This window comes from Pan paniscus, chromosome 13, assembly GCF_029289425.2.
Source record: "Pan paniscus chromosome 13, NHGRI_mPanPan1-v2.0_pri, whole genome shotgun sequence".
NCBI classification, from domain to species: domain Eukaryota; kingdom Metazoa; phylum Chordata; class Mammalia; order Primates; family Hominidae; genus Pan; species Pan paniscus.
The window spans coordinates 127445248-127468610 of record NC_073262.2 but is presented as its reverse complement, the minus strand read 5'-3'; the positions used below and the strand labels follow the sequence as shown (position 1 = coordinate 127468610).

The following is a 23363-nucleotide window of genomic DNA, read 5'->3' as shown; positions in this document are numbered from 1 at the left end:
AATGAGGGGGAAATTATTTGTAGTGGGCCTGCTGCCAATCTTACTAGCTTTGGCAAATCAAAGGAATGAGGTAGTAGAGGACAAAACTAATTTCTAACTAACCCCCACCATTCTCTGTGGTAGTCTCTTAAAGCACTCTGCCTGGTACAAATTGAGTCCTCTAATTTGTAGCATTATTCAGAAGAACAATAATCAATTTGAGTGATTGAATTAATCAGGCAATTAATTCAGGTAAATATAAAAAAGAGTCTTTTTTTTTTAAAAAAAAAAAAAAAAAAAAAAGGTCTTGAGCCACTGTCAGCATCCACTGGCACCCAACTCCAAAATAGTGTTAGCATCAGGAGAGAAAAATTCAAGTGAAATATAATTGTCAGGCAAACAGAGGCAATGATCAGATGGCAAGCACGTTTGGCCTGTAGAGCAGTGTTTTTGTGAGGAAAATTCTAGAAAAGAATAACAATCACATGTGCGTCCCTTGCTTCACTGCATTCTAAAATACCACACAGAGATACAGCAAAGCTAACTGTCAGACTCCAGAAGAGGGGTCCTGAGCTTTGGACAAAGGGGGCTTATAAGTTATAAGGAAGTGCCATATCACAGCCCTGGCCTGATTTGGGGCTGGACAGAATAGTAGCATGCTGCGGTGGAGATGGTAACCAGCCCTATCCTGGAAGCTGGCGTATCAGGAGCTGGGGTCCATCTAAGCCTTGTGGTTGCACAAGACCTTAACTCTAGACCAGAGCTGGTTCCATGGGGCCTGTATCACTCCATTCTCACACTGCTATAAAGATACTACCCGAGACTGGGTAATTTATAAAGAAAAGAGATTTAATAGACTCACAGTTTCTGCATGGCTGAGGAGGCCTCAGCAAACTTACAGTCATGGTGGAAGGGAAAGAGGCATGTCTTACATGGTGGCAGGTGAGAGAGAGAGAGCATGTGTGAGTGCAGGAAAAACTGCCATTTATAAAACTATCAGATCGCTTGAGAATTCATTCACTGTCATGAGAACAGCATGGGGGAAACGGCCCCAGGATCCAATCACTTCCTTTCCTTGGCATGTCGGGATTATAATTCAAGATGAGATTTGGGTGGGGAGAAAAGCCTGACCATATCAGGGCCTGTTCAGGAAGCCATTCTAAAGGAATCAGTCTTAAACAAGTTAGCCCTTATTCCATGTAAATCAAGAGTCAGATTGGTCCAAGTGATACCCATAGGCTAGGGGAGGTCCGCAAACACTGACCGTTGTCCCAGGTCATTGTCTGAGTCATTGTTATTTTCCTGGGGTTGGTAACTGAAGAGTTATGGCCTTTTATTTTCACTCAGGGATAATTTCAGACACTCATAATTGTTCAATTCATAACTTCTTCAACAGTGTATTTGGGACCCCAGCCCCAGCCGGTGAATAGGCTCTTGACACTGTCATGAGAAGGATTTCAAGGATGACTCAGAAAATAGTGAAAGTACAGAGATTTACTGCAAAGCAAAAAGAACACACTCAGGAAAGAAGAGTGTGGGTGTACTCAAGAGAGATAGTCATCTGCAAAAAGGTTTAGGGCTTCTATCTTTATGGGTTTCTTTACATTCATGAAGATTTCTAAAGAAACTTTAGAACCGCCCAGGTACTGGGGGGAGTGTGATTTAGTATGTCAATGAGCATATAATGAGGTCCTAGGAGAAACCTAGGTCAAATCCAGCACCATGCTGGGTACAGTTGGTCTTAACCAGCTTGGCCCGCATCTCATTTTTTAGGGTCTTATTGGCCACTGACTTATGCAGCTATTTCAACAGTATCCTTTTTGCTAGGCATGTGAAACCTCTGCCTGGAATTTTCTGTTCTCCTGTGGCCACCCTGTATTATTCCTGTCTCACAGGTATTTGGCCCTGGCGTATTAACTATATGATGAATGAAAGCCATCAAATTATCTTCAGCAGCTTTCATTGTATAATAAATGCAGGGTAGTAGGCCAAAGAAGTTCAAGGTTAATTAGATGCCAGCTTAGCCTGGCAAGTTATCACAAAGTTTGCCATTGTCCCAGGGTTGGTACTGAAGAGTTATGGACTTTTTTTCACCCAGGGATAATCTCAGACACTCATAATTGTTCAACTCATAACTTTTCAAACAGTGTATTTATGGAAAACCTGGAGGGCCCCTCTTCACCTCAGCCGCCTACACAGCAGTTCTGCACCACTCTCAGAATCCGGATTTCTCAGATGAGGTAAGAGCTAGCCCTCCACTGCCCCCAGCGGTTCCTAAGAAAGGTGGGTGAATGTTCAGATAACCGTGCAGTGAAAAACACTCTCTCTAGACCTCATCAGACTAAGGACATGCCTTGGCAGGTATGTACTTACCAATATTTCTAAACTATATTAATTGGCAGTTGTTCCAGGAGTACGTTGCAAATTCATGTATTTCAGGACAGGAGTGACCTTTTAAAAAAAAATGGAATGCTGGCCGGGTATAGTGGCTCACGCCTGTAATCCCAGCACTTTGGGAGGCCAAGGCAGGCGGATCACAAGGTCAGGAGATCAAGACCATCCTGGCCAACATGGTGAAACCCCGTTTCTACTAAAAATACAAAAATTAGCTGGGCGTGGTGGCACGTGCCTGTAATCCCAGCTACTCGGGAGGCTGAGGCAGGAGACTCGCTTGAACCAGGGAGTCGGAGATTGTGGTGAGCTGAGATCATGCCACTCACTGCACTCCATCCTGGCAACAGAGCAAGACTCCATCTCAACTAAAAAAATTTAAATTTAAATTTAAAAAAAAAGATGCTTTTAGTGCTGGGATATATCTTGTCTTCTTTTCTTTTTCAGTGAATAATTTTTTTTCTTTTATTTCACTGACTAGTGAAGAGATTGTGTTAAATAGCTTTACCAATGAATGGCAGCATTTCATGTCATAAGGAAGAGAACAGAGAACTAGAGCCTGAGCCAATTCCATGGCTTATAACATGCCTGAACTTAAGTGAGCTTGGATCCCGTCATCTCTAAACATGACAGGGAACAAGCCTTGCCCTGGCAGACTTCCAAGACTCCTGCTGTGTGCCAAGCCTCAAGCTAAATTCCATGCACACATCATCTCCCTTAATCCCCACAGTAATTCCAAGAAGTTGGCACTATTATTACCTCCCTATTTGATGGATGAGAAAACTGTGGCTCAGAGAAGTCAAGTAACTTTACCAAGGGCACATAATAAGTGAGAGAAATCAAACCAGACCATGTGACTCCACAGCCTGAAGCTTCACCATTCTGCTCTAACAGCTAGAAAGTCATTGGGCTCATGGTCAATTACTATATACATGTTAGCTTACGTTACAAACAACTTTAAAAAAACAAGTTTCAGTGAAAAAATTTAATTTCTAACCATAAAGTGAAGGTCTGACTAGTGCAGCCTGCTGATGGGATGCCTGAGATTCACAATATCACAGCTTTTGTAGACGTTTTCTATGGCTGCTTTCACACATTATCACCATTTACCAGCTTAAAACAGCATGCAATTGTTATCTTGCTGTTTTGGTGGTACGAAGTCTGAAATGACTCACAGGGCTAAAATCGAGCTTGCAGCAGGGTGACGAGCCTTCAGGAGGTTCTAGGGAAGATTCCAGTTCATCTCCTTTTCCAGCTTCTAGAGGCTGCCCACATTTCTTGGCTTTTGAGCCTTCCCAACAATCCCATCACTCTGACCTCGGCTTCTGTATCATTTCTCTTATGACTCTGCCTTCCTCTTATAAGGACTTTTGTGATGACACTGTGCTCATTTGGAAAATCCAGGATAATCTCCCCATCTCATGGTCCTTAACTTAATCACATCTGCTAAGTCCTACTTACCACGTAAGGTAGCATATTGGCAGGATTAGAACATTCTGGACATCTAGTGGGTGCTGTCTTTCTGTCTCCCACACTGTGCACATTAATCATTTAAAAACCAATTAAAGGAACACCAGTGAAACTACCTGCCTGACATTATTTCACTCTTCCATATGCGTTTAGTGCTCTTTAATTTTTCCCCCACAAATTCAGGACGGAAAGTGAAAAACAGTTAAGCAAAAACCATGACCACATTACAGAATATTTACTGCTATTGGTTGGCCAAAGGGTCAACTGGTTGACAAAGCCCATCTGGAAGATGCATTTTCTGTAGATATATGATTTTTTAAAAAATTAATATTCTTACTGTTGTTAACTGTTTTAATCTTTCTCATTCTCATGTGTTTCCTGGAAGCCTCATGAAAGCCATGAGCTTTTTCACATGAGAATATGGACAGTTCTGGGAACTACTCAGTTGCTGAGCTTGAGCTGCCTGCAGCTTACCGGAGTTCCAATGCAAAGTGATCATCCCAAGATGTGGGTTCTTGTCCTGAAAGATCCTCTTACTGACCACATCACCTTCACAGTAACTCAGAGCCCCCTAACATGTGCAGCCCTGCTTCCTAACACTGTGCCATGCTACTTCACAAGGCTACTGGGGAAAATGAAACGATGGTGTACGTGGCAAGGCTTTGAAAACTCAAAAGCACAATAAAATGTAAACAGTTAGTTGAAAACAATTCTTCCCAGAAATAGGGAGTATGCCCTTCATTCAGTATATTGTTTACCTAGATCCATTTTTATTTTATTTTCATTCAGAAGCATTATTTGTATAGCTACAGCATGGTCAGTTCCCAAAATGTCTCATTAGTTCTCACAGTAACACAGATATGTTTGTTAGTTTTAAAAAAAGAGATCAATTCCATGCCGAAGCTGCATCATTTACTATACCATATTACTCAACAATGTGCATATGAATTGTCTGGGGATCCTGTGAAAGGGCAGATTCCAATTGAGTGTGTCTAGGTTAATGTCTGAGACTCCAGCCTAGGCAACAAAGTAAGACATCTGTCTCTACAACAAGAACAACAACAAAAATCGAAAAGTTAGCCAGAGGTCATGGCCAGCCGCAGTGGCTCATGCCTGTAATCCCAGCACTTCAGGAGGCCGAGGCGGGCGGATCACAAGGTCAAGAGATTGAGACCATCCTGGCCAACATGGTGAAACCCTATCTCTACAAAAAATACAAAAATTATCTAGGTGTGGTGGCGTGCTCCTGTAGTCCCAGCTACTCGGGAGGCTGAGGCAGGAGAATCACTTGAACCCAGGAAGCGGAGGTTGCAGTGAGCTATCGTGCCACTGCACTGCAGCCTGGTGACAGAGCAAGACTCCATCTCAAAAAAAAAAAAAAGCCAGAGGTCAAGGCTGCAGTGAGCTGTGTTCGTACCACTGCGCTCTAGTCTGGGCAACAAATGCAAGACCCTGTCTCCAAAATGAAAAAAACTTCTGCATTTCTAATGAACTTCCAAGTGATGCTTACGCAACTGGTCCCCAGCCGCACTTTGGGAGGCACGGACTTACTGTTTATTCAATTCGTGTCCCTTAATGACAGTTCCTTGATGTGTGTCTTATCTATATTCTGCAGTTACATTTGTGTGTGTGTTTATGCATATGTATGTGCATGTATTTAGTCCATACCCTAGTAGCATGAATTATCTTATGAGAAACACTAGGTATTCTAAATTATCATCATCCATCACAATAAAAAAGTAAAAATATCAACATGTGAATACATCACTGCTAGCAGAAACAATATTTATTGAGCATTAAATCAGTGCATCCAGCACTATTAAACATGGACCTAGATTTCAGTTAAAGAATTTTTAGGCCTGGTGTGGTGGCTCATGCCTGTAATCCCAGCACTTTGGGAGGCCAAGGCGGGCGGATCATTTGAGGTCAGGAGTTTGAGACCAGCCTGGCCAACATAGTGAAACCCCGTCTCTACTAAAAATACAAAAATTAGCTTGGCATGGTAGTGTGTGCCTGTAATCCCAGCTACTGGGGAGACTAAGGCAGGAGAATTACTTGAACCCAGGAGGCAGAGGTTGCAGTGAGCCTAGATCGTGCCATTGCACTCCAGCGTAGGCGACAGAGTAAGACGCAGTCTCAAAAAAAAAAAAGATTGTTTAAAAAGCTATGCTTTGTCTTGCTCTGATATTGAGCAAATGATTTTAATCTCAGTCCAACTATGGTTTCTTTCGTTGCAGGTGAAAATTGAGCTACCAACACAACTCCATGAGAAACACCATATTTTGTTTTCTTTTTATCACATCACCTGTGACATCAATGCAAAAGCTAATGCCAAAAAGAAGGAGGCTCTGGAAACGTCAGGTACTGCCAGGAAGAAATCTGAGGCAGTCACATGTCGTCTGTTTGAATTGGTTTGGAGAGTGTTTTCAAAGCCCTGATTTATTGAATTATTTTTCATGAAATTTAGTGTTCGTAAATAATAAATAGCGTTATTGTGACTTCTTACCATGGAGGTTTGTACTCAGAATTTTTGTTGGTTATTCTTTTGCACAGTTGGATATGCTTGGCTTCCTCTGATGAAACACGATCAGATAGCTTCTCAAGAGTACAACATCCCAATAGCAACAAGTCTGCCTCCTAATTATTTAAGCTTTCAAGATTCTGCAAGCGGAAAGGTATTGAATAATGTGTAATTTAAGATTTTAAAAAAGCACACCAGCTTAATGGCATAAGATTATCTTCTTTCTCTGCTACTTAAGATCATAGTGGACATGTCCCTTGTAGCTATGAATCAAGTGTACCTATGCCACATCTCTTGTTTAGCTTATGGCCACTGGAAATGATCTGTTAAAAATGATCCCGATGTCATATTGGTCTCATCTACCAATAGTGCTAAATGTATTTGCATCTTTTATTTTCCACCTATAGCTGATATAAGATTAATGGATCAGAACAGCACATTAACATAAACTAAACAATCTATTTATTTTCTTTCTCTCGAATTGTCCCAGTGACAGTAAACAAACTTTATTTTGCAGCATGGTGGGAGTGACATTAAATGGGTTGATGGTGGCAAACCACTTTTCAAAGTGTCGACATTTGTTGTATCAACAGTAAATACTCAGGTGAGTATGTTGACCTGAAATACTAGCATTTTCTCTAACTCACAGCATCATGAGGTAATTCCCCTATTTACAGGATGAGACTAATCATTTCATGAAGTGTCAGAAAGGCAGGTGTTTGAATACTACAAAGGAAGAATGTTAAGGGCATAATTTGATGCCTCCCTCAAGATAGATAAAATGTCCTAATCCCTTAAGCCCAGACACCATAAAACTTCAGACCAAAATACCAGAAGTGTATTTAATAGGATCACACTCCCCTTGGAGTAGGGTTTGCTTCCACTGACCATACTCATGTGTTAAAAATGTTAAATGTTAAAAATAAAGGCCAGGCCCGGTGGCTCACTCCTGTAATCCCAGCACTTTGGGAGGCCGAGGCGGGCAGATTACCTGAGGTCGGGGGTTCAAGACCAGCCTGACCAACATGGAGAAACCCCATCTCTACTAAAAATACAAAATTAGTCAGGCATGGTGACGCATGCCTGTAATCCCAGCCACTCAGGAGGCTGAGGCAGGAGAATCTCTTGAACTCGGGAGGCGGAGGTTGCGTTGAGCTGAGATTGTGCCATTGCACTCCAGCCTGGGCAACGAGAGCGAAACTGCATCTCAAAAATAATAACAAAAAAATAAAGACAGACTTCAGATCTTTACCTGAAAACCAAGTCCAATCCCCAATGCCTTCCCAGGGCTCACCTAATGGGAAGGTCATGAGGTTGGCAGAACTGCATTCGAGAGCCACCCCACCTAATTTCTGGCTCCATTACCCTGGACAAGTCACTTTACTTCTGATATCCTTATTTCCTCCTCAAGAAACGATATCAACAGAGTCTCTGCTACCTAAGGTTGTAGCAAATGTGATCCAAAGGAGAAATATTTCAAAATGTGATCAAAATGAGAAATATTTCATAAAGTGCAAAAGTCTATACACGTATAATTATTACCATTGTTAAATTACCACAAACTCATTCCTTCTGTTGCAAGGCAATTTATTTTACCACAATGTGAGTTTTCTGGCAACAGATATAAACTATACATTATTACAAGTACATAAAATATGTATTTCTCCTTTCTTAAGTTTAATGTGTATCTGCTTTTCATTTTTTGCTTCATGCTGCTTTATCTGTAAGCCATACTTGATCCATAAGAAAAATGAAATAATCCAGGCATCATATATACATTGGACCAAAATTTCTCTCGGCAACCTCTGAGGCTTCAAGTCCAATTGACTTCTTATCCCTAGCCCTGCACCCACAACGATTTAAACCCATCTTTTCTCTGATGCCATCAGCCCTGGTCAAGTTCCACAAAACACTCAATCTCCACCAAACCCTATATTTTTGTATATCTCAGCAGCTCCTCAGTTTCTCTTTCTCATGCTTCCAGCTGCTTTCTCCAAATAGCTGAGGTCTCTGACTCACCACGACACACCCTCTCTCTACCTCGACTCTCACCACCCACGCGCTGGCAGCATTTACCTCAGTTTTCAAACACCCAAGGCCCTCCAGCCAAACAATATCCACCTAGTTCCCGCAAGACCCAGTGATCCCTTTGACACTCAGCCCCTCCTCAGTGGGGAAGGGAAGCTCTCCCACTCTCCCTCCCTGGCTATTATGAACCATATCACAGGGGGTGGACACTCCCTGCAATATGGGGAGTAATTGCACTCCCCTTTCCCCACCACCCCCACCCCCACCGTGGCTATTACAAACCATATTGCAGGGGGTGGACACCCCCCTTCCCCTTGTTGGTCTGGTTGGTTCCTACCCATCCTTCAGATCTTAGCTCAGTTGTCACTTCCTCTAAGAAGCCTTCCCTGTTCCCTGACCCAACAGACAAAGCTGGGCCATCTTATCACTCATCCAGATGGCACCTGCTTTGTGTTTGAAGTGCTCATCAAATGTGATTACATAGGTGTGTGTGGAAGTAGTGGTGTCATGCTGGCCTCCCCGCCTTAATGGAAGGTACACAGAGGAAGGGGTTGGGCCTTCCTTGCCCTCTGCTCTGTCCTCCCTCAGTGCCTGCTAAGACCCTGGTATGCAGTCAGCTTTCCATAAATAATGAGCAAATAGACGAATCAATGAATTGATACTTAAAGGGAAAACAGTTGTCTCTAGTCAAAAAAGAGCTACACTTAGAAAAGAGAAAATAGCGCACACACACACACGCACACACACACAGTGGCCTGAGGGAAATGAGGAAAACCCAAGCTACAAATGCCTTTCTGGAATCATAGAAAGCCAGGGAAACATTCAGAGTGTGTCCTCACACAAGTTCTTTATCTCACTGCCTGACTGTAGCTCCCACCCTCAGGGCAGAACTTAGAGAATTTTCCAGGTACCACCTTCTGGAAGTAAATTTCAAGTGTTATAGTCAGTTCTATCCTAAGATAATGAGTTGTGGACTTTCTAATCTGGGGCTAATTCAGGCATTCTAAGCCTAAAAATATGCCCTGTAGATATTAAAGAGTACGCATTGTCATGTGTGTCAAGGATGGTATAGAAGAAATTGGTAGAAGTCTATGGAAGAAGCAGGAGTGGGAAGATAAATGAAGAAAATTTTTCTAAACACAAAAAGCACAACCAAGGGAAGTAATTCTCCAGCCATTGTCATGTGGTTGAATAGAACAACAAAACCTCTTAGAATGAAATAGAAGAGAGAGTGGGCTTTGTAGTTCATGCAGAGCCTTCACTAGGCCAGAAATGTCCACATCAAAGCTTTGTTCCTCTGACTCCTTAATAAAGCATTTGCACTTTGAGGCATCAATCCTACAGAAATGCTTACCTCACATCACAGTGGTTTGTGTTTGTAACATGGTTTACGTGTCATCAGAAATAAATACTTTTTTTTGCTGTTGTAGGATCCACATGTGAATGCATTTTTCCAAGAGTGCCAAAAAAGAGAGAAAGATATGTCTCAGTCACCTACCTCAAATTTCATCCGCTCTTGTAAGGTAACATGACATGCAAGCAGTTTCAGTGATCTCCAGGGTAAAAATGTGCAAAAGAGACTTTTACATTTTCCACCGATGGGCAAACTGGGAGATGATTATTACTCAAGATTTTTTAATACCTTATCAATTCAGAGAGTAAATGATTTTATTTCATAATTTCTGAATAGTTTCTGTTTCTTGACTTAAAAGACAAGCAAAAATCAGTTTTTTCCAAAATAAAAATAATTGAAAATCAGAATCAATTTATTCTAAATTAATTATTAAATCACGAGTCCTTGCAACATGACCATCATGCCTATATTCCATACTAATTGCAATAAAGAATAAAGCCAGATAAAGGTGGGCTACAGTGTTCATACTCAAGTTCTGAAAAAAATACCAGCAGAATATACTTTATTTTTTTCTAATGTATTCATTTTTTAATTAACAAAGAAAAATTATATACCTTTATTGTATACAGTATGTTTGGAAATATGTATACACTATGTAACAGCTTCGTTGAGTTAATTACTGTATTTATTATATCACATACTTATAATTTTTAAGGTTATAACACTTAGTATCCACTCTCTTAGAGATTTTTAAGAATATAACACATTTTTATTAACTATAGTGACCATGTTGTGCAATATTCCTCCTATCTATCTAGCTGAAATTTTGTATCCTTTGATCAACATCTCCCAGCACTCCCCTCCCTAGCCCCTGATAACCACCATTCCACTCTCTACGTCTATGAATTCAGCTTTTTTAGATCCCACATATAAATGAGATCATGCGGTATTTGTCTTTCTGTGCCTGGCTCATTTCACTTAGCATAATATACTCTGGGTTCCTCCATGTTGTTGCAAATGACCTAATTTCCTTCCTTTTTAAGGCTGTATAGTATTCCATTATGTTTATGTACCACATTTTCTTTACCCATTTCATCTGTTGATGGACACTTGGATTGATTCTATGTCTTGGCTGCAGTGAATAGTGCTGCAGTAAAGATGGGAATAGACATCTTCAGCATACTGATCTCATTTCCTTTGGATATACATCCAGTAGTGGGATTGCTAGATTATATGGTAGTGCTATTTTTAATTTTTTGAGGAACCTTCATATTGTTTTCCATAGTGGCTCTTCTGATTTACATTCTTACCAGCAATGTGCAAGTGTTCCTTCTCCTCCACACCCTCTCCAATAATTATTATCTTTCACCTTTTTTGATAACAGCCATTTTAACAGATATGAGGTGATATCCCACTGTGGTTTTAATTTGCATTTCTCCAATGATTAATGATGTTGAACATTTTGTATATATCTGTTGGCCATTTGTACACCTTCTTTTGAGAAATGTCTATTTGGGTCCCTTGCCCACTTTTTCATTGGGTTATTTGTTTTCTTACTATTGAGTTGTTTGAGTTCCTCATATATTTTGGATATTAACCCTTTCTAAGATGTATGGTTTGCAAATATTTTCCTCCATTCAATGGAGTAAAGTTGTCTCTTTACTCCATTGAGTGTTTCCTTGGCTGTGCTGAAACCTTTTAGTTTGATATGCCATTTGTCTGTTTTCACTTTGCTGCCTGAGCTTTGAGGGTCATATCCAAAAAATCATTGCCCAGTCTAATGTCACGAAGTTTTTCTCCTTATGTTTTCTTCTCATAGATTTATAGTTTCAGGTCTTGAATGTAGGACATGCTTCAAATTTAATTGGTATCCTTTTTTTCTGCCAATTTACTACAGAACTTATTGAATGTGGAAAAGATTCATGCAATCATGAGTTTTCTGCCTATAATTTTGAATCAGCTCTTCAAAGTTCTGGTACAGAATGAGGAAGATGAAATAACTACAACTGTCACCAGGTATCCATAACACAACTTTAAGAGGAGAGACTTTATAATGTGTAGTTACATAAACTCTTAATTATAACTAAACAGTCATCTACTGTTGTGTGTTTACATTTCATTTGAACACATCTCAAATTTAAGCATTTTCCACTCTTGACTCCTTACCTTCTAATCTCTTATTATTAGTAGTAAAGTGTTAGACCTCTTTTTCTTTGATTTTTAAATTAAACTTTTTATTTAGAGATCACAGTAGATTCATGTGCAATTGTAAAACATAATTCAGAGTTTCCCATGTGCCCTTTACCTGGTTTTCCCCACTGGCAATATCTTCCATACAGGTGTAGAATCATACAGTATGTAAATGTTTGGAATTGGCTTTTTCATGTAACATAATTCTCTGGAGATTCATCCAGATCATTGCATCTATCAGTAGTTCACTCCTTTTCATTGCAGAGTAGTATTCCACGATGTGGATGCACCACATATGTTTAATTATTCACCTGTTGAAGGACATTTGGAGTGTCTCTAGTTTAGGGCTGTTATGAATAAAAGTGCTATGAACGGCTGGGCCCGGTGGCTCACGCCTGTCATCCCAGCACTTTGGGAGGCCGAGGCCGGCAGATCACAAGGACAGGAGATCGAGACCATCCTGCCTAACATGTAACAGTAGAGTTGGTGAAACCCCAACTCTACTAAAAAAAAAAAAAAAAAAAATTACAAAAAATTAGCCGGGCGTGGTGGTGGGTGCCTGTAGTCCCAGCTACTCGGGAGGCTGAGGCAGAAGAATGGCATGAACCCGGGAGGCGGAGCTTGCAGTGAGCTGAGATTGCGCCACTGCACTCCAGCCTGGGTGAAAGAGCGAGACTCCGTCTCAAAAAAAAAAAAAAAGTGCTATGAACATTCATGTAGAGGTTTTGTGTAAACATAAGTCTTCGTTTCTCTTAAGTAAATGCCCAAAGTGTAATTGCTGGGGGGCAGGGTGGTTGCATGTTTGATATTTAAGAAAGTGCCTATTCTCCAGAGTGGCTGTATAATTTTGCATTCCCACAAGAACCTTTTTTTTAAGTATTAAATGCTTTAACTGTTCTCACTTTAAATTTGGCTATACTGAATTCTTCCAACATCTCTAATCTGGCCAATGCCTTCACAAATCACAATTTCTTCTTTATAGAGATAGTGTTTTGAATTAATTATTAAATTATATATTTGTGCTGTTCATTTTTTAAAAAAATTTAGTCATAGCATTCTGGAAAAAAATGTTACTTTTGGCATTGAAATGTTTCCAGTATCTTTCTAACTCACAGGCATATTACTGACCTCTTTCTGAATGAGGGTTTGTAGCCTAGTTTTTAAAGCAGAGCCTGAAATTCTGGACAATTTAAATATCTCTAATGCCTTCACAACCATCCAGTTCTGGACCTGCATCAAAAGTCCCCAGCTGTGCCTTCAACTCATGCTCTTTTCAGCATGTGAATGTGTGTCTGTGTTGGCAAGACTCCTAGATATTGCAGCTGATAGATCTGTTGAAATTCTGAGATATTCCTAAGCACTATAGCCATGGAGCAGCTGGTAGTGTTAATGTGAAAAAAGATCCACCTGTACATCGTTGCTGCTAGAAACCCCAACCCAGCTAAGGGAAAAACAAAGCAAAACAAAACAACTGCATCTTAACCTAATTACTTTTTCCAAAAGCATATATAGTGCCTATAGGTTGGAAGGCAAGCCCTTTTCAAATGAAATATGATTATTAATTTGAAATTAAAAGTCTAAAATTTTAATTAGGCACTAAAAATAATCCCTTTTGCAAAAAGATAATGTCAAAAACGCACAGACCATAATTAGCACATTCAACTTGGACAAAAAGTCTCCATTGTGATATTACAACACTACTTACATCTTTGTGTTGTTTCAAAGTTGGAAATGGCTAATCGATGGAAATGGCTCATTGATGCTATAGATATTAAATGCCCAGTATTGGATATGGGGCTGAGGAGGGCAAGGAAGGAGTCAGAGATTGGTTCATTCATTCACCTAGTAATTATTAAATACCCAATTTACAAAGCACTGTAATGAGAAACTAAAGCGGGGTTTTTCTGCCCTCTCCAGAAAGGCCACTGAACAGCTTTGCTTTTGCAGGGTTCTGACCGACATTGTGGCCAAGTGCCATGAGGAGCAGCTGGATCATTCTGTCCAGTCATATATTAAGGTATGAAATGCCTCTTGGAAATTGCTCATATCCCCTTGTGCTGTGTGGCTTGTCTCATTTCCTGTCTGCAGTAAGTGGGAAGTTTTCTCCCTTTAACTGAGTGGTGCCCACCACAGTAATATCAGGAATTTGCCTTAGCTACTTAGAATTCCATCTCTTTGCATTAATGGGCTAGGTGAATTTTTAAATGTATAAATAATGTGTACCTGTGCACATAAATAATTAAATGGGGAGAGAGAGGAAAGAAAAAGATAGAGGAGAAAACTAAAGTGCTGTCCTTTTGAAGTCAACATTACAAGTAAATGAGATTCCTGTGTTAATTTAAGGAAGACTTTCCTGTTGGTTTGTTGAATGCTCTGTGTTTCCTCTGTAATGCTTTCTTAGCTCTTTCTATTGTTTTCTCAGGCATTATTTCATTTTCCCAGTTACTGTATATTTGTACCTGCTTCTGGTATGTTAAGTCCTTTATCTTCTGGCATGAACCACTTGCCCATTCCATCAGTGTGCACTGCTTCTTCCAGTGTCCTACATCAAGTGTTCACTCAGAGACGCTTCTATTCTCATTTCCAGTTGGCCTGTGGATTAATGCCAGTGAACTTGTGATGATGTTTGCACTTTCATAGTTCCCACCTAAATGTCATCCTCTTGAATGAAAAGAAAGAACCCATCCAGAAATACAGAAGAGTATCTTAAATTACTTTATAATACATAGAGGACCTAAATCTCTTATTTTTTTTCCTATGCATAGATTAAATCTTTTTGAGACATAGCTTTTTCATCAAAAAACTGTATTCTCTTCATATGTATGCACAGACAGATACTCATATATTCAAGATGTCTAGAAACTTGTTAAAAAAAAAAGTCGGCCGAGCGTGGTGGCTCACGCCTGTAATCCAAGCACTTTGGGAGGCCGAGGCGGGCGGATCACGAGGTCAGGAGATTGAGACCATCTTGGCTAACACAGTGAAACCCTGTCTCTACTAAAAATACAAAAAATTAGCCAGGCGTGGTGGTGGGTGCCTGTAGTCCCAGCTACTTGGGAGGCTGAGGCTGGAGAATGGCGTGAACCCGGGAGGCAGAGCTTGCAGTGAGCCAAGATTGTGCCACTGCACTCCAGCCTGGGCAACAGAGCAAGACTCCATCTCAAAAAAAAAAAAAATTCCACACTCCCATAAAAGGAAGTAACCAGAAATTGCATTCTGGAGTGAACCCCTCTGAGATACCATCTGTAAGGAAATTTTTTTCATTACAGTTTTTATATCCATATGTTTTCTATCTGCCAGAAATGTTGGTTGTCTTCCCAAATGCCAAAGCATGAGTATGTGCCCTTTTTAAACATAGGCTATATGCCAAAAATAGTTATTTCACAATAATTTCTCTATTGTATAATTTTACCCAGTAAGATCCACATCTCAACTGCAAAAAGCCAGTTCCACCTACACAAGCCTTTTTAGTTTGCTCCCTAAGATAGGGTCATAGCTTAGTTTTATAGAGTATCGATGAATTTACCATTCAACAGAATCACCTGGAGAACTTTCACCCTCTCAATGCTTCATTACCCGAATGTTTCATTTCAATCCTTAAAGGGACTGAGAAGGAGAAAAAAAGTTACTGATCCATCTTACACACAGGCATCTCCATTTCAACACATATTATTTTCCTCATGTCAGTGGGATCACTGAAAATTACATTAAGAACCCTCCGGTGTTGTGACTATTTTTGTGATTACCAAGGCTAGCTCTTTGTGAATACCTCAAATCTCAGACTTTCTACCGATGATGCTCCTGGAGAGATGCATTAGAAATGCATCCTGGCGTGACCTTTATTTTTAACCAGGGTATCTGAAATACCCAACAAGACCATCTCACTTTATAATACAGGAGATTATCTACTTAACTTGCTTTAAGTGATTCAAATCCAAAAATACACCTATGTGGAATTTTAGGCTGATAATTTTATAATAAATTTTAACATATCTAAAACAAATACCTCCTAATAAATATAATCAACTCGCATTTTACTCGGGAAAGAACACTAAGCTGGCAAGTAAGAGACTAGATTCTAGTCAATTCTAGACTTGAGCAGTCAGCCTCTCTGAACCTCAGTTTTCTCCTCTGTGACATGAGATGAAATGACCAAAGGAACATTCAGTTCTATCATTCTGTGATTGGACTCTTGTTACAGTGCGTGCTTGAATGTCCTCCAAAGATGTGATATTCAATACAATTTGTATTTATTTAGAAGTTATCTAAACACCATTTCAAGTTCAGTGGTGCTAAATGCTGCTAACTCACTTCATCTACAATATGCAAAATGCACACATACACCGTGTCTTTTTCAAAGATGCGTGTCTAAAGCCAGTCTAATTAAATGCCATGGTTAACAGTGATTTGTAGCACTGATGGGTTATAGTCAAAATTTTAAAATAAGAATATTTCAGTGCCAGTTTAAATGCCCTTCAGGCTAAATAACTGTGCATGGCATGAGCTCATTGATGATGATGTTACTCTCATCTGAGGTATAACCCATGAGAGGGAAAAATTGTATTACTCTTGATTTTATCTAGTTTCATGCATCCATTAACTTCATCTCTCTCCTTTGAGATGAGCTTGGAGAAGTCAAATCCCACCATGACAAGTTAGGTGCCAATGTGCTACAAAGTTTAAAGAAACAGTTACAGATCCAAAAGCTAATGTGCCTCTACATTAAGCCATTCCTTCTCTTTCCTGCCTTCACTCTCAATTACGGTGAAATCCGAATTGTGAAAATTATGAAGAAATGTCCTTCCACGAGGCAAACCCAATTCATAAGTGAAATATTATAATTCAGTAATAAGCATTTTATATTTGAACTTTTTGTATGTGCATAAATTGATACTGATATTCTTAAGAGATGAAGAAATACTGAAAACTAGCCATTATGTGCCCTCAGTGGTGCATGCCAAAACCAATTTTTTGAGGAAAAAAAATAAGTATGCAGCATTTGTTATCTTACTGATGGCCAATGTTCATGAACGCCTTGATAGTGTGTCTAAGCATGGGATCATAGACCCTGGGCTTGTGGGGAGCTCACCTACTGGCATCTGGAAGGCACTGGCTTCCCCACTTGGCTATTTGAGTGGGTGCTCTACCCTTTCAGGATGAAGAATTGCTACCATGCCACCTGTTACCAGTGGAGGAAGGAGAAGGGGAATGTGTCCTAAGTAGGTGGGTCAAAGCCCTCCATGTTTCCTTGAACGTGCTAAATGGCTCTCTGGCTCTTTCTCTTGATTTCTACAAAGAGTTTCAAGGAGAGCTTAGGTGAGCAAGGCCCTACTTCTGCAAAGCCCTAAATAGGAACAGGTGTGTACTGCTCTTATCATTGGGCCTGCATTTATCTCATGGCAAAATCTGGCATGAGCAGATAATTTAGAGACATAAGTTATTCACATGACATAGTTTTTGAAGCTTCATTTTTCAAAGTATTTAACTTTATTCACTTTTTGGATTTTCTTCAGTTCGTGTTCAAGACCAGGGCATGCAAGGAGAGGACTGTACATGAGGAACTGGCTAAAAATGTGACTGGTCTTTTGAAATCAAATGACTCAACAACAGTAAAGTATGTCCTAAAGGTAAGAATTTAAAGATGGTCCTTTAACTGTGAGTACTAGGCATGGGTCACACTTACTCCTGGAAAATGATAGGAGTCATTGATTTTCATAGACTTTTTCTCTTGCAGTTTCCAGCATAAGGTTCATATTGAAACTTAGCACATAAAGATACTAAGCAAAAGAGATCTATATCGAGACAACATAGAAAAAAGTAGAGTGGGCCAGGTGCAGTGGCTCACCTCTGTAATCCCAGCATTTTAGGAGGCTGAGATGGGCAGATCACCTGAGGTCAGGAGTTCAAGACCAGCCTGGCCAACATGGTGAAACCCCATCTCTACTAAAAATACAAAAACAAAATTAGCCAGGAGTGGTGACAGATGCCTGTAATCCCAGCTACTCAGGAGGCAGAGGCAGGGGAATCGCTTGAACCCGGGAGGCAGAGGTTGCAGTGAGCCGAGATCATGCCATTGCACTCCAGCCTGGGCAACAAGACCAGAGAGAAAGAGAGAGAGAGAGAGACACATAGATAGATATTGTATGTTAGAAAAGAAGATGCATTAGAAAAATTGTAGAACAGGTAAGAATTGGTCATTGTGAGTGCTGAAGGTGCAGGGGAGATTTGAAGTTTTAAATAGAATGGTCAGGATATCTGATGGAGAAGGTAATTCTTGAGCAAAAAAAAAATGTGAAGGCGAAGAGGGTGCTGGCCATGGGGATGCTCAGAGGGAAAGACCTGTGTGAAGTCATCAGGCAGCAGCATGGCTGGTGTGTCTGCAGGAGACAGGGAGGACACTGTGGCAGGAGACAGGGAGGACACTGTGGCTGGAGCCAAGTGAGCAGAAAGAAAAAAAAAGATGGAAGATGAAGTCACGGAAGCCACTGGAGGCTTGGGAGTTAGCATAGGCCAGGCGTTCCCACTCAGAGCAGAACTGGGAGTTGTGTCGTTGGAGGGTTTTGCACAGAGGAGTAATGTTTTAAACCAAGCTGACCTTGGTTTAAAAGGATCCCTCTGACTTCTGTGTTGAGAATCAACTACAGTGGGATAAAAATGGAGAACGCAACCACTTGAAGGGCTATCAGAGAAGCAGGATCCTCTGGGGAGAGTCACTGCTCAGTTAAAATATGGAGTGAAGGGAATGCTCGGAGAAGAATTGCATCTTCAAGAGATTGTGCTAACGATGGACCATGTGCTCTGGAAGGTGGGGTGGGTGGGTTTCAGGAGATTGGAAGCAGTGGAGTGTGCAGATATATAAGGGAATATGTGGAGAGGGCAGTAGAGGAGTTGAGGCTTCATCTATCATCAGACATGAACAGGCAAAAGCTCAATTTCATTAGTGCTGGTGGTTTCAAGGAAAATAGTGGAGGCAGGCCAGAGTGCTAAGGGATGGAGAGGGGTAGGAGTCTGTTGAATTAAGAGACAAATGTTGGAACACTTGACACGATGGCTCAAAATATTTTGGACAAGATTAGGGAAAGAGGATTGCAGCAGTGTGCCTGGGATTCATTCATATTCCTAACAACATGTTTCGCTTCTAATAGCCATTAGAATGCTATTGGAGTGCTAGAATAGTATTGGTAGCCATTTCCATTTCTTCTTACTAAGAAGTGACCACTTCATTAAGCCATAGCTGCCTTTGTAGAATATCAATCCCTTCTCTTTTTTATCTGAGTCAGTCTTCTGGAATTAGGACTGTCTTGTCAAAAGTTTATCGCAGCATTGTTTGTATGACTTAAAACAGGATATAATCCAAATGCCCATTGACAGTAGAGCAGATAAGTACATGGTGATTATATATGTCATGTGGTGACCATATGTGATCCCCCCAGCTACATGCTTCAACATAAACGAACCACAGAACAGAATTTGTTGAATGAAAAAGGCAATCTCAGAAGAATACATAGAGGATAGTTCCATTCATATGAAGTTCAGTGGCCAGATGAACTAAATATCCCTTCATTGTATAAGTATTCGTAGCAAAATTGTGAAGTAAAGCAAAGGAATGATTAGCACAAAATTTAAAACTGTTATCTGTGGTGGAAGGAGTAGGAAGCAGGGAGGATGCAAGGGGTGCGTTCTTGAAACTATACATATACAATATGACTTTTTGTAGCTGAGATAAGTGTCACCCTTAGGCCCAAGAAAGAAGGGTGCCAATCCTGGGATGAGCTTTGTTCTTCTCATACTGCACCCGTCCTCACAGGCCAAGGTTTAAGAGGAGCTAAGAGAACAAGCCCACCAGGAGCCCCTACCTCCCCTTCTAGACCTGTAAGGAACCCCGAGACCCTCTTGCTCAAGGTCCTATAGGTGGATTCCCAGGCCTGCTTCAATCTCTGTCCCAAGCGCTCCAGGACCTCCAGAGGACAGGTCTTGATGCCTGAGTGCAACCCTATACCCCATTAAGGAGCTATTTGCGGCAGGGAGGAGGGCCAGGTTGTGGACAGCACTCAGATGTGCAGGCTGGACAGTTTCCAAAAGAGCTCAGGCGTACAAGGCCCTACCTCTGCAAAGCCCTAAGTAGGAACAGGTGTGTACTGCTCTTATCATTGGGCCTGCATTTATCTCATGGCAAAATCTGGCATGAGCAGATAATTTTGAGATATGAGTTATTTAGGTGACATAAGTTTTGAAGCTTTGTTTTTTAAAGTATTTAACACATGCGCACCAGGCCCCTCAAGGGGCAGGACGGAGCCTTGGGCGAGAAGAAAAGGGGCAGGCCAGGCCCTGTGCCCCCCAGCATCTCACACGCTCGTGCAGCATTCCAAGGTGTTATGAAGTTTTGTTTGTCGAGGTAGGAGGATCAAACATATTTTATTTAACACATTTTCAGCTTGACTTCCAACTTCTAGATATCTAGACATATGACCTTCCATTTTCACCCTTACCTCTAACCTTTGAAATTTTAGGGGTGAGCTTGGTACAATAAAAAGTTTGTTTAGGTCAGGCTTGGTGGCTCTCAACTGTAATCCCAGGACTTTGGGAGGCTGAGGCGGGAGGATCACCTAAGCCCAGGAGTTCAAGACCAGGCTAGGCACCATGGTAAAACCCTGTCTCTATGAAAAAACACAAAAAGTTAGCTGGGCATGGTGACCACATCTGTAGTCGCAGCTGTCCAGGAGACTGAGGTGGGAGAATCACCTGAGCCGGAGAGTTCAAGACTGCAGTGAGCTGTGATTGCACCACTGCACTCCAGCCTGGCAACAGAGTGAGACTGTCTCAAAAAACAAATAAATAAATAAATAAATAAATAAATAAATAAATAAATAAATAAAAGTTTGTTTAGTTTTGTTTAGGTGAAACAACTAGAACATCCCTTGAATAAATATTTTGTAAAACAACTGCTTAGTCAGTCATGCCAAATAAACTTGTAACTTGTTTTAGTTTAAACATTTTTTGAGAGGATTGAGATAAAAATCATCCCACTATAATAGAGAATATTTTACTGCTCTAATTCATTTAGTTTCAAAGAATACATTTTAACATAACAATGTTATAGTATTACATATTGCAAAGAAAAAATTATCATTATTTTGCCATAGGATAATAAATGTCTCATTGCCTTTTTTTTCCCAACAGCATTCCTGGTTCTTCTTTGCAATTATCCTAAAATCGATGGCACAGCACTTGATTGACACAAATAAAATCCAGGTAAGAACATAAGTAATATAATATTATAATATTTTTACAATATTATCCAACAATTACACTAATGATTATGCTGTCATGAGTTCCATTTTTATTTGCTTTATAAACCTTAGCAGTTTACAATAATTACTTTATAAGTAGAAGAAATGATTGTGTACACCGACCGGCACAGGCCCTTCAGAAGCAGATGCCAAGACAATATTGGAAGTGCAAAAGATGTATTGGAGGGAAATAAGTATAAAGGATAAAAGGAACAGGAAAAAGAAATGGGAAAGTCTGATACCTGTAAATGAAAAGGGGGAAGGAAGGAGGATTGGCTAGGAAGAGTCTCACAGTGACAAGGTTTTAGCTGGGCTGATGGGAAGTCTGAGAGCAAAGAGTTGTCATTAGAGGAACCCTGCACTGGGAAGGCCATCGGACTCCAGGACCTTTGCAAGCTAAGTCGTTGACTGGGAGCAGCCTTGGAGGAGGGTAGCCTTGGCATGAATGCTGGAGCATATCGCAAGATACAGCAGCTCTTTATATTCTTCCCACTAGATTCTGTCTTGAAGGAACATTTGAGCAATGTGCATTCCTGGCTGCCACAGTCCAAGTTTTCATGACATATTGTACATGTTCATGAATCTGCTTCCCTGCAGTTCCCATGGGCCTCCCCTCCTGAAAGGAAGATTAGAAGAGCGACCCTGATGGAATTAATTACAGCCCCTTCCATGGCTTTTCAGGAGCCTATGTATTACTCATCATCTCCCATCCCAACTCTCCATTCTAGATCCCTCTCACTCTAGCTAGCAGCTCCGAAGGTCTTGGTGACTCACCTGGTGATATGACCCAAACCCTCATTCTAGAGTGGTCTCAGCCTCTGGTCATCATACTCTACTCACACCAGAGTTGGTACCTATGGCCATTCACAGTTACAATGGAGTGAGGAAGACCAAGAAGCAGCCAAGTAGATCACCTGAGTTCCACACACATTTCTCTGAACCCCCATTGTGGGTAAGGCCAAGGGAAGACCTCTGGCATTGTCCCTGCCCCACGTGGAGGGTAAATCATAACAATGCTGCATGAGGTGGGGTTGATGGTGTACAGTTATATTATTTTGATTTACTCTTTTGGTGGGGGAGAAGCAGTGTCAGAATCTCCCACCTGGCCTCCCCCACTAGGATACCTCCACAGACCAAGCACCCCGTGCAAGCTTACTCCAAATGCCAGTTTTATTAATACAAATTATACATTTGGGACCAGTTACATGACTATTGGGGGGATCTTTGAACCCAGTGGATCTACTGTTAACAGAACTTTAGTCAGGACTCCACCTTTAATCCCTGTAAGTCCCCACTCTATCAGGGCAGACATGGTGATGCTTTTCATTTCTGGATATCAATGTCAACTCAGATCCTGTGTGCAACAGTCCTTGAACTATATGCCCTTCTTCCCAGTGTACAGTAGCCTGAGTAAATGGCTATAGGGCCCTTTGGAGAAGAATTGATAGACTCATTACAGTATGTATCTACTGCATTGTTGCAGTGGGGGCTTTCCTTTAGGGACCCCATCACCTCTTCAGTCAATGTGTCCCAGATCTGAATTGTGACTCAGGTCCAGGAACAGACAAAGGAACCATGACTATTCATTGGAATGAACATCCCCATCTTCCAGTTGCCCATTCTTGCCTTCTTTGTTAATATGATGTACCACCATTGCTGGTTGCTGTCTGTTTTGTCCCTAGGAGTTCCAGTCATCATTAACCAGCTCTACAACTCCCTGAGAGTCGGTCCCTCTTGGCTTCCCCACCAGTCTTGCCATTTGTCATGATACTCACAGCCCCCTGGCTCCTGGAGATTAAGCACAGCACATGGCCTCTGTTGTTTTGGTGATCCCTGATCCCCATGGCTGCTCATGAGCCAACACTGTGACTGCTCCTCCTGCCAACAGATGGGAAACACCCCTGACCTTCTTAATGATATTGGTCCCCAGCACCTTCTTAGTGGCCATGGTGCATGCTGTCTTCTGGGCCTGCCTGGGGAACTTGATACACTGGTGGATCTTCCAGTCTCAATTAATGTCCATTCCTGTATATCCACCTCCCTCCACCTCTTTATTTTTTCCTCTATCCTCTGCCAGGACAACCAGACATTTCGACTTTGCTTAAAGTAGGCCATCTCTAGATTCTCAGAGCAACCCTAG

General features: G+C 41.1%; 1 protein-coding gene across 12 annotated transcripts in view; it reads left to right on the top strand.

Moving 5' to 3' along the window:
- DOCK10 (dedicator of cytokinesis 10) overlaps positions 1 to 23363 on the top strand; it is a 277788-nt gene that overhangs the window by 189429 nt on the left and 64996 nt on the right. For all 12 annotated transcript variants that reach the window (XM_055109148.2, XM_034955285.3, XM_034955280.4 and 9 more), the window contains exons 19-27: positions 2127 to 2219; positions 6078 to 6201; positions 6394 to 6515; positions 6879 to 6965; positions 9820 to 9912; positions 11641 to 11759; positions 13881 to 13950; positions 17447 to 17560; positions 21114 to 21185. In XM_055109148.2, coding sequence (XP_054965123.1) covers positions 2127 to 2219; positions 6078 to 6201; positions 6394 to 6515; positions 6879 to 6965; positions 9820 to 9912; positions 11641 to 11759; positions 13881 to 13950; positions 17447 to 17560; positions 21114 to 21185 — 894 coding nt within the window. The remainder of the gene's footprint in view (positions 1 to 2126; positions 2220 to 6077; positions 6202 to 6393; positions 6516 to 6878; positions 6966 to 9819; positions 9913 to 11640; positions 11760 to 13880; positions 13951 to 17446; positions 17561 to 21113; positions 21186 to 23363) is intronic.